Raw genomic sequence first — 12,250 nt, forward strand, 5'->3', positions numbered from 1 at the left:
TCCAGTCCAGCAGAAGGAGTTCTGTTTCTGGGGGTTTCGGCGCATCTTAGCTGTTTCCGGGGTGGTCGAATCCATTCTCCTCTCCTCTGCTGTCCTCCCTGTCCTGCTTTGCAAGGAAGCTGCAGAAGTCCTGGAGTAATCGGTGGAGTAGACCCCCTACCCATGCCAACGTTCTCCAGGTGGTAGGACTCGTCTCCCCGCTCCTCTTCTGCTTCCCTTCACCTGAGCCTCTGCCTGTGGACCCAGGGTATCCTGATGTGCACCTGCTCTGACCGAATTGTCGAGTACCTGCCGCCGATCCTGGTTTCCTCGCTCGGCTCCTCTACAGATCTCTGTTGGATCTACATCTTGTGGCCCAGCCTGTCCAGGAGGCTCTGGTCCAGCCTGTCCTAGAGGCTCCGCCTCCTGGGTCTACGCCTGCCGGGTCTACGCCTGCAGGGTCTATGCCTTCAGGGCCTACGCCTGCAGGGTCTACTTCTGCAGAGTCTATGCCTGCAGGGTATGCACCTGCAGGTTCTCCAATGTCTTCGTCTCCAGAGTTCCCATCTTCAAAGTCCCTTCGTCCTCTCATCTGCCTCCTGAGACTTTGTCCCCCCTCCCTCCTGAGTCTCCTGCACCCTGGCTCCTGGTTCCCCGTTGCCGGATCCCCCTGGTCCCCTTGTTTTTTGTTTTGTGTGTCTTGTGGGCGTCTGGTATCTGCCCCTTGGGGGGTGGGGGTGGGGGTTGTAACTGTCAGGATCTGCTCCGACCCCTCTGAAAATTGATCTTGTCTACCCCAATTACTTGTTTATTGGACTCACCTGCCCCTTGTTATCCTGCCCGTGTGTTTTTTATTATCCTTGTGTATTTAAACCCCCTGTTTTGCACTTGTCATTTGTCGGATCATTGTTGTGTTTTCACCCTGTTATGTTGCTCCTGCTGTGTCAACCTACCTGCCATGATTCATTAATTCTGTTTTATTTTACCTGAGCTGTATTTCTGCCTCCTGGTCAAGTTCCACCACACATGGATCCACCACCAACAACACCGCATCGTGACAGTTGGATGGTGTTTTTATTTCGCTTCTCAAACCATAGAGCCAGATTTTACAACCTAGAATCCACAAACTCTCTCAGATACTTAAGAAAGATTTTGCTAAAACATCTAGTTTCCATTCAATTCACACCTTGTCTTGTATAATCATGAGTTTAGGGAAATAGGAATAAATTAATTTCTATAAACTATATACTTGACTCTGTCTGGATTAATATGAAGTGTGTTTATGGTCCCTGAATAAGTAAACTAAAGTCTTCTGATTAAACAATCATTTTAAACAATTAAAAGACCAATCAGATTGATATTTCATATTCATATGGAACATCACATCTTATTGATCATTTAATACATATGTAGCCAATCCTTAACGCTACAACTATAATTGAGGTTAACTCATTTTTGCAACATGGGCTTTAATGGATTTGTTAGGAAAATCCCTTCTTTTGGTGTGCAAATGAACAAATGTAGTGGGTGTATTTTGTAGTCTGGTATCTGATAGAAAATGTTGGTTCTGAAAGCAAACTAATGGTTTTCAGACAAATGTAGTGAGTGCACTCATTTATGCTGAGCACTGTAGATACAGAGAGAGAGAGAGAGAGAGAGAGAGAGAGAGAGAGAGAGAGAGAGAGAGAGAGAGAGAGAGAGAGAGAGAGAGAGAGAGAGAGAGAGAGAGAGAGAGAGGCCTGAATGAGAATCTGAGTCAGATTCCTGACTGATCCCGTCAGCCAAGGACAGGAAGCTGAGGCTACATTCAGAAGGGACTGCCAGAACTGAACCACAACGGAAGGAAAACCCTGTGCAAGTGTGAAGAGTCTCAGTTTCAGTGGTGGTGGCAGGATTTCGGTGGTTGGGTCAGAATTTGGTGTCACCAACATGACAACATGAATACATCCTGCCCCTTCATCAATGCCTCAGGCTGCTGCTGCAGGTGTAAATGTCTTTACTGTAACAGAAGAACGTGTTTCTGAGGAGCCACGTTCTTGGTTTTAGTCTAGATTACACCACCCGATGTTCTTAGCTGAGCCTGTTACAGCTGTTCACCCACCACTGCAGCTTTGTCATCCTGGACTGGGCTAACTGGGCAGAAATGGACTGGACCTAACTGAAATACACTCGAGAAAATAAATAGGAAATGACTGGACTGGGCATGGTTTAACAAGACAAACTGGGCTTTACTGGAATGGACTAGATTGGATCAGCTCGAATGACCTGGACTTGGCCCTACCATGCAGAACTGGACCAACGCAGCAAATGAGACCAGCCTGAAGCAACACTGGACTGTCCAGGCCACCCTCCACTGCTCCTGTGCAGGTGTTTGGTTGCAGATGATTTCATGGCTGTGAGACAACAAAAGCTAGTTTTTGTTCAGTTTAGCAGTCAAGAGAAACAAGCAGAAAATAAACAAACAGCTGATTAGGTTTTTCGTTTGGAGGCAGGAGTTAGAATGGTGGTGATTTGGTTTTCCTTCCATCTCCCTGTTTTTGATGAGCTGGGTCTTCAGCCTGCTTTCTGAAATCCCATTAGCTCCTAATGAAGTTGGGCTCCGAGCCTCTTGGCCTCACCTCATTTAGCACGATTGTCTGGCAGCCATTAGCATGGAGGCAATTACAGCCACGCGACAAGAGTAATTGGAAATGCCAACAGGGACCCTGAGAAATGGTAATAAATAAATACAAAAAAATTCTAACTAATAAACTTCCACTCAGACGGCATGCAGGGAGCAGCATGTGGTGGAGTTAAATCAACATAATTACAATCAGGGCTGGTGAGGTAAGAAGCGCGGGTGATCCGGGTGGACTGGAGGAAGTGAGTGTCACACAGCGAGTTTCTGAAGAACATCAGCAAAGTGGAGTCAGAAACCGGCTGCAGTTAACTCTTCATTCAGTAAATGTTCGGAGACAAGTCATCACCATGTGAAGATGCAGCTCTCACTGTTAAACCATCACTAACATCAGCACACACACTACTGATGGGTGGAGACAGCATGGATTCCTGTAAAACAGTCAGGATTATTTAAAACAAACGTCTGCTAGACTGTTATGTGGAAAAGTGTTAAAAGCCTGGGTGTACAAGGCTTTACGGCAGCGATACCAACTGGGAGAATGTCAGAAACGGAGCAGCTGGACCCACAAGATCACACGAGAATTGCAAGATCTCATCAGAAATCTCCGTGACAACCAAGGATGGAGATGCCAGCATGAATAGTTAGTGTAGATATAGATACATACACAGATAATGTGATTCTCCACTGCCAGGATTAAAACTTCTTGTCTGTCACGGTTCCTGCTCGCCAACCCTCCACCAGGAGCAGAACCGCCACCTAGACTCCATTACCCAGCACACCACTCACCCAACGGTCACCAGTCACGTGGCCACCTCAGGCTATGCATGCATACGTCCATCTTCACTCAGCCATTGCTTCAGCAGAATGGAGTCTAGAGTTCTGGGCGGTCCTGCCATTCTACAGGTACGTCAGTCTTCTGTAGTTATGAACCGACTTCACGTCCGCGTTTCCGTCCGAGGGATGTTCAGTCGTTCCCGTATCAGTCTCCCTCAACGCTAGCAGTCCACGTCTGGGTCATCACTCACGCAACATTCAAACTCCAGAACGTGTCAGTCCTGTCTGTAGCCCACCATGAAAGTTGTCCATGATGAGAAACACAGTGACGCTCTCCTCAAAAACTCTGTACTGAGATGAAATGTTTACACGGTTAAAAAACTGAAAATCTACATTTGTCATATTTTAAAATTCAGCGAGGCTTTACACTTACACGGTGTGTGATTTCCTGTCTGACATACGCATGGCCTGTCTGGTGTAAACCGAACCTCAGGCAATAATAGCCTGCAACACACTAGTGTTGTCAAAAAATCAATGCCTGGATATAAATTGATACTAAAAGTGGTATCTAAATTAGATATTCCATCCCTGTGGTATCGATATTATGGAGTCTCACATATACACAGCCTTCTTCAAGTACACCGACACGCACGACAGCCAAATGCCATAAAGCAGCTTCCGCCTCCCAGACAAACAGAAGAAGAAGATGCCGCATGGCTACATTGCAATTTCCCATATTTTAATGACGTCTCTGCCGTGCACCAATCTGTTTTTATTAAGATTAGATTTTGTCCTTTGTCCTACTGTGGAGAAATTCGTTTTCTCCCTTTATTGACCAACAGAGTTGTCCAAAAGTACAGAACAAAACATAAGGCGTTACAGCTTATGACAAAAATGCACTTTAAACAGAGTTTAAGCAGCAAAACATCACTCTGCAAATAGTGTATATATAGTGAGACAATTCATGATTTAAAGTGTTAACTTTCGCCTGTTTTTGAATGCACTTTTTAAAAAATGCGGATACTTGAAAGGTTTAAGCACTTTATACACTTAATTCTTAACATTAAATTTTTGCAATATAAATTGAGGAATGTTATTTTTTGAATAAACTTGTTCAATAAATTGGTGTTTTTAAATAGTATCAAAATCGAGTATCGAGTTTTTTTTTCCAGTATCGAATTGAGTTTGAAATGTTATTATCGCGACAACCCTACAACACACTAATGTGTCACTCACACACCCTGTGTACGTTCTGGTCAAAGGCCTGAACATACTCTACAAAAACTAGGACTTCTTGCTCCTTGAAGACAGAAGGAATTACAGAAGAAAAACCAAAAATCCAGCAGGTTCTGCTCAGGACAGAAGCAATCATGTGCAGAGGTCCGTGTTTCATGCAGAAGCTGTCAAACACCACACACAGAAACCGTTTTGTCCAAAAAGCAACGGATCAACAGGAGCACTGGAGTTAACGCGTGCCACCTGAAGCAGGTCTGACCAGAAACATCTCTCCGTTAGTCTCGAGCACCGGCCTGTTTATTTTAAAAAGACAAGTTTGTTTGTCTAAAATCTATCTTGGAGCAACTGCTGCAGAGCTGAGAGCCATTAAGTCATACTAGTGGGGGTTCTTCAACCAGGAGCAGATTTAATTAGTCAAATCCCATTAAGTCTAACAAAAGTAGGCATAAACAAGTCTTGGTGGGGAGTCGTGGTGTTTGGGTGGGAAGGGCCGTAGGACTGTGGCTTTTTCAGGTTTTTAGACATTTTCTTCGATAACGTAATAAAACGTTTTTAAGTTCAACCACACAAAAGTGAAATGAAATACAAACTAAGAAAATAAAGCTTGTTTCTAAAGAGAGTCAGGCAGCACTTCTGTGAAACCCAGCAGGGATGAGGTCACACAAAAAACAATTGTTAAGATTAAGACTGAACCAGGGCCGAGTCCGAAACCCAGCTGGGTTCCAGTGGCGGCGCCAGGGGGGCGCTATAGCTACCCCTGGATTAGTCATTGCACCCCCATAGCACCTCCAAGTAAATAGTTTTTTTTTTTTTTTACAATTTAATTGTAATTTAACGTGTGGATGTGATAATATTTAACATACAAAACAAAAATAATCAGTAAATTATCATATAGATAATAAAAACTTAAACCAAAACAGGAAATTGATGTTAGCCTTTGACCTCATTTTCCACCTGCGAATGAGTGAAAGGTAGAGCTAGTGGTGAAATGGATCGGTTTTTGTTGCCCAAATTTCCACGGGTCCAGTCAGAAATGAATGAATCTTTGGAAGTGATCTCAGACCCACAAAAACCTACGGATCTGGATGAAGAGAGTCAACCCCCAACCGCCGCAGCAGTCAAGGGTTTTGCCGCTGGAAATGCTAACACTAACGTTAGCTAACCTTGCAACACTATACACTTGGCAAAAAATAAAGAAAGTTAGAGGCAACATTTTGTTTCCAAACCACCGGCCCACTGAGGTAGCCTGGCCTGCCAGACTCGTCCTCTGTTTAATTCTGCACAGAGAAAGAGTGGAGTAACTTACAGGCAGAGAGGCACTTGAGGGGCGGAACTAGGCAGCTCAAAAACAACCAATCAGAAAAAAAGACGTAAATGCTGACTGTACCGTGCAACGCAGTCGTTTTTTAGCTGTAGTAAAAAATGGCGTCTGGCGACAACGCAAACATCTTTCTTTAGAAGAAAGACTTTTGGCGCTTCTACTTGTTGTTTTAAAGACATTCAAGTCATTTAGAACAGAGGAAAGAGATGCAGAGAACTCCGCTTCAGTCGCCATGTTCCACAAACTCAGCGTTGTGGTGTGTGACGTTTGCTGCTCAGCGCTGATTGGCTCGGTTAGAATTCTCAGGGGGTGGGGTTATTTCAATAGGAGCGTTCCCAGACCCTTTCTCTGTGCAGAATTAAACTGAGGAGGAGTCTGGCAGACCAGGCTATCATTGAGGCACATAGGTCTGTGGCTCATTAGTTAGTCATAGTCATTTCCATCCCAAAGCCCTAGCGCGGTCACGTGGTTCATAGAGCCTTGAATAGTTCCAAACAGCCCAGCACTGCTAGTCAATATGGACATCCTCTGGCCAGACTTATTGACCAATAATGTGTATTGATCACTACACTGATTATGTATTTTATCAAAACTTTTTACATTTATCAGTTTTCTATTTTAGAGGTGTAGCAAGGCTCAAGGCCATCAAATGACCAGAGTTAATTTGCTGCCAGGACACAGGTTGGGCCGCCCTGACTCCGGGAGGTTGATTATTAATATAATAGTGCTATTGTATTCAAGGTGGGCCTACATGCTCCAAATACCACAGAAGTCCATCAGTAGTCTGTCCGTACCGACTTCTCCGGACCCTGGATCATCGGGAGCCGTCACCACAAGGGTTCGTAGAGCCTGCACACTGGCGTGGGATGGTTTTATTAATGATAGTTTGTTGAACCATACAGTCAGACTGATTTTACAACCCAGACGTCTCAAGTTTCCAAGATACTTAATCAGGTTCTGCTACTTAACATCTAACCTCACATTCCATCATTTCATTCATCGTCTCAGTTATCTTGTTTCAATCATTCATCATAATGTGTTCTGCGTCATCATTAGTAGTAGAAATATGGTATTACATTCATTTTATAAGCCATATTTTTGTCTCTGACTCAAATTATTACGAAGGTGTGATTTCCCTGAACTACCAAAAGACCTGGTTTCATCTTAGATCAAATATCAAAAGATCAACAATATTGATGATTCTTATTTATATTGAATATCACATCTTATTGATCATTTAACGAAGGTAACCACTTTCACCACGTTATACCCTCTTTCTCAGCTGGTGACTTTATTCCACCAGGTTTACTGTTGCACATTTCTAACACCATTGGTCCTCATTTTTTGGACCTAGCTAACTCCTCAATGGCCACTGGCATTGTTCTGGCTGCCTATAAGCATGCTGTGGTCCGACCACTTCTGAAGGACAGCTTAGACCCGCAGGACTTGAATAACTATCACCCAATCTCTAAGCAGCCCTTCTTCCTTCCTTCCATCCATCCATCCATCCACTTTCTTCCGCTTATCTGGAGTCGGGTCTCGGGGGCAGTAGCCTAATTCGAGAGACCCAGACTTCCCTCTGCCCAGCCACTTGAGCCAGCTCCTCCGGGGGAATCCCAATGCGTTCTCTGGCCAGGTGAGAGACATAGTCCGTCCACCATGTCCTGGGTCTACCTTTAGGCCTCCTCCCGGTTGGACATGCCCAGAAAATCTCACCAGGGAGGCGTCCAGAAGGCATCCTGACCAGATGCCCAAGCCACCTCAACTGGCTCCTTTCAATCTGGAAGAGCAGCAAATCTACTCCGAGCCCATCCCAGATAACTGAGCTTCTCACCCTTTCTCTAAGAGAGAGCCCAGCCCCTCTGCGGAGAAAACTCATTTTGGTCGCTTGTATCCGTGATCTAAGCTGGCCTTCTTGTCGAAGGTAATGAAAACGGTTGTCTATGGACAGATACAGGTTTACCTGGAGAAAAACAATTTTCAGGAGATGTTTCAGTCATGCTTTAGACCATATCCTAGCACGGAAATGGCATTGGTTTGCGTTTGTAATGACCTACTGCAGATTGTAGACCATGGTGACTCAGCTGTGCTGATCCTGCTGGATCTATCAGCAGCATTTGATACCATGGATCATGAGATCCTTTTGTCTCGCCTTGAATCTTGGGTTTGGATTAAGGGTGTTCCTCTTAAACTGTATCAGTCATATCTTTTGAGGAAAAATTATTCTGTGCACCACGGCAAATATTCGCTGGTGTCACAGATGGACTTCAGGGTACCCCAGGGCTCAGTTCTGGGTCCACTACATTTTTCTTTATATTTGCTGCCGTTAGGGAGTGTTTTTAGAAAGTATGAGAATCAGTTATTATGCAGGTGTGCATATTGATACCTATTAATAGTGGCTGTGTCACACAGGATCTGTTAGACTTTACTTTCCTGATGATGTCCCAATTTATGCTGCTGTCCATTAAATGACCTACATCTCTAACTAAACTAGCAATGGCTGTCTCAGAATCGAAACAGCTTTTCTCTAGTTCAGATGGTTTAGTAACTGGAGTTAGAGCGAGTTACAGAGCTGCAGTGACACAGGAAGTTAAAAACGTTGGTCCTCTACCACTCTGACACATACACACGGACATAATTGTGAATTTATTTTAAACTTTAAAATCTCTGAATAATTTACACAACTCTAAATATTTAAAACTGTTCTGATTAAGTTAAAAAGCTGAATCAGACAGAAATAGTCTGTTTGACCCACTAAAACAGGCCGCTAAGCTATCTGCAGTTAAAACTACGACCAGCCGTTTTACACGATAAATGAACTAAAACTGGCTACAAGAAAAATCACTATTGACCTATTTTGGTTCAAGGCAGTGAGCTAACGCTTCACAATGTCAAAATGTTGTGATTTCATTAACGTACCGGAGGAAAAAGCTCTGAAACACAGAGAATAAACAGCGTTCATTGGTGGAACTGTTGGTGTTTGGAACTATCTGAAGGTCGATGGCCCACGTTACTTTAGCATTCCATTCTCTCTATGGAAGCCTGTGGGAGTGTCTGAACTCTGGATCTCAAAGGTCTGATCCAACCATATCATGGCAAACCTGCTCCCTTTGGTTCCATGATATGTTGAGTTATGGACTAAGATCTTCTGAGATGGAGACATAACATCTAAAGATAGTTTTTTTTTATTTCTTGTAGTTTCTTTGCTCCTCCTTTAAATGTCCAAAAATGTGTTAGAGAGCTTTTTGGATCACCACCCATGACCCTGGACCTCTCTCCCTCTGAGCCTGACATCAGTGGACTCAGTGGTCTCCTTGACACTCACCTGTTCAGGCTTTGGTGGGACTTTCATCACCTCCCTCTCCCGACTCCGACTTTCCCGGGATCCACTGATTTCCCTCTTTCCTACTCATTTTATCTCTCCCTTTCCTTACATTTTTTCTTTTCTCTGTTTAAACAATCATCTTTGAAATCTTTTTACACTTAATTATTGTTTTGTTTTTTTGAAGCTCTTCGCGATTTTTATATTGAGAGGCGCTCTATAAAAGATTTTTTTCTTCTTCTAGAGATCAGCCGGCCAAACACAGCTGCAGACTATCAGCCATATTCTAGTGCATTTGAAAACAACTGATGCTTCTTACTTAAGATGTTCTACAGAAATACAACTCTGGTGCAGAACTGTGTAAGTTCCCCATCAAACACACAGTTCTAGTCAGGAAGTAGACACCAAGGTGACAGAAACAGGGAGCTGATGATGACTCACATTTATCTGGGTCATACCACGATCCAAGTCTTCAGTCTGGGCCTGTGGACACAAGACAAGAGGTCCTCATTAGGGCATTGTTTGTGCACACACACACACACACACACACACAAGTAAATGTGTTAAATCCGCTTTACTGCTCGTTCGAATAAGAAAGTCTCCTAATTTCAGACTTTTTCAGCTCAAAATTAAATAATGGAACAAAGTTACAAGATGTAAGGAAAAAACATCGACTGATTCAAAGACTTGATACCTAAAGACCAGCAGGTTGAACTAATGAATGAAATCCTGACTGGAAAACCAGCATTACCAGTTAGAACCGAAGAGGAAAGTTCCAGTAAACCAGTGAATTGGTACTGGCTGCTGCTGTCTGGCCGGGCCAGGACCCTGAAACTCTGATTCTGTCCAATAAATCAATTCACTAAAAAAATGTCTCAAACCATCTTTTATGTTCAGAAGCTTCGAACTAATCACCAAAACCAAATAACTGGCTGTGGACCTCTGTCTCATCCTGAAACTACGTGTGAGGCAGTTGAAGGGGTTCACCACTACCTCCTCAGGACATTCTAGGCCAGACTTGGCCACCTGTAGCACTGGCTGAAATGAGAGCTGCACAATGGCAGAGGGACGTTAAAGAGCAGGTCAGAGACTCCCATGAACAATGTTTAGAGAAACATTATGGAAACTTGTTTTAAACATATTTTACACAAACATAAATTATTTAGGCTTTTAAAGTCTTTTTTCCCCAAACCATGTGACGTCAGCTGAGGGAGTCCTGTTAGCTTAATCCAGCTAAAAATCTGTACTCTACTGTGGCTCTGACACAGAGGAACCTTTAAATGTTTATGATTGTACTTCTGATGGACCAGAACCATAAAGTTATGAGTTTGCTGCTCGCCCCAGAGAGCAGAAACTAACCAGAGGGGGAAACCATTGGTCAAAGCAAAGAGATTGTGCTGCCATGTGAGGAGAAGCGGGTGAGTTAGCCATGCTGGCTTAAACTTGTATGCTAGCATCACACGATAGTACAGATTGCTATCATGTACCAGACAGTTAAAATAGTATCGGTCAGTTAGTATAATATTAATACTCGTTAATATCCGTTCACCTAACCTAGTTTAGCTTAGAGAGGGGGAGAGACGTCTGTCACCCGGTTCTGGAGCTCATGCGGGCTTCTGTGAGCTGGAACCGACCCAGACACCAGTGAGCCAGTCCAGCTGGTGTTTTTAAAGCCTGATTCATGCTTCTCCGTCTGCTCCTCAAGGGACAGACATGCACGGATTGACGGAAGCATTTTGCTCTCATACTTCTACGTCTCCTGGGGAGTGTTGCAAAGCAATTCCCCAGCAGGACAACTGAGGGCGTAGCGCTGTTCTGTTGTATCCTGTCATGTAACGGCCCAAGATAGTGTGTTTATATATTGTTTTTTTGTGTATGAGACTTTTTAACACAGACAAATTTGTCTCATCCTCCTCCACCTCTTCATGCACTCGCCACCTCTAAACCCACATTTCCTGTCATTTCTGTCCACAAATAAAACGCTTGCTGCACATCTTTTCACTCATCCAGTCATGAGGGAATTAAACGTTCATGTTTTTAGAGTTTTTTCGCGAGGTATTCTTCTAGCTTCTCCGTGTCTGCCGCAGTTATCCTCGGCTCTCTTTATGTTTTTGAGGGCGCAATGGCGGCGGTGTAGACGACAGTGGCGTTCTGACCAATCACAAGCTTGCATTCTCCGTCTCGACTGACGGATGTTTAGAAAAGAGAGCTTGACTCCATCCGTCCTTGCGGAGCTCTCCAGCAGGCCCGCACTCAACTTGAGCTATCCAAAACACCTGAAGTGTATTTCAAGGTGTACCAGAAAATCCTGCTGGACCTGGACTCAACCAAACTTTCACCAAACGTGCAGGCACTGAAACTCAAATAGCTCCAGTGATATGCACTAACACAGCCCCTACATAATGTGTCTCATGTTATTTCCCAGTCAGACTGGATCTTGTGTTGAAATGAACCCCTAAGTTCTTGAAGGGTGTGCCAGGGAAATACCTGTTTGATTAATGTGGGTCTGTAAAGTTTTTTTTTGTCTCCAAGCCTTTAACAGGGAAATGTATCAGTGTGGCTTTGTAGGTGGTTTGAGATGGGTAGTTTCTAAAGTGAGTTGGCTGGCAATGTTATGCCTCAGCTCAAACCAGATTTTTTTAAGTTGTTTATAAATTCAATGGGCGCTAGTTAAGTGCTCAAAAGATATTTGTTCTAAAAAAGTGCGTCAGTTCATACCAAAGCCTGTTTTTTCTAATACTGAATGGAAACTATGGCCATAGTTAAACATAGGGACTTATTTTGAATGTAAACCTGTCGAACCTTCATTGAAATACATAATTATGATGGGAAAATCACTTTAAGATATAGGGTATATCTTCAATTGAGGTTTTTGTCAATAAAAGCTTGACGTGTACATTCAAAATAAGGCCCTATGTTGCATTATTGCAATAGATAAAACAAAACAGCTAAACAAAACTGAACAGACTTCTTCCGGCTCTTGGAGGGTGCAGATGCT

The 12,250-nt window shown here is 43.6% G+C and overlaps 1 protein-coding gene across 2 annotated transcripts in view; it reads right to left on the minus strand.

The window, feature by feature from the left end:
• Positions 1 to 12,250, minus strand: part of LOC107386025 (pbx/knotted 1 homeobox 2) — a 340,801-nt gene that overhangs the window by 101,942 nt on the left and 226,609 nt on the right. For both annotated transcript variants that reach the window (XM_054730428.2, XM_015960183.3), the window contains exon 2: positions 9,694 to 9,735. In XM_054730428.2, the coding sequence (XP_054586403.1) occupies positions 9,694 to 9,735 (42 nt within the window). The remainder of the gene's footprint in view (positions 1 to 9,693; positions 9,736 to 12,250) is intronic.

The sequence above is a fragment of the Nothobranchius furzeri genome, chromosome 10 (genome assembly GCF_043380555.1).
Source record: "Nothobranchius furzeri strain GRZ-AD chromosome 10, NfurGRZ-RIMD1, whole genome shotgun sequence".
NCBI classification, from domain to species: domain Eukaryota; kingdom Metazoa; phylum Chordata; class Actinopteri; order Cyprinodontiformes; family Nothobranchiidae; genus Nothobranchius; species Nothobranchius furzeri.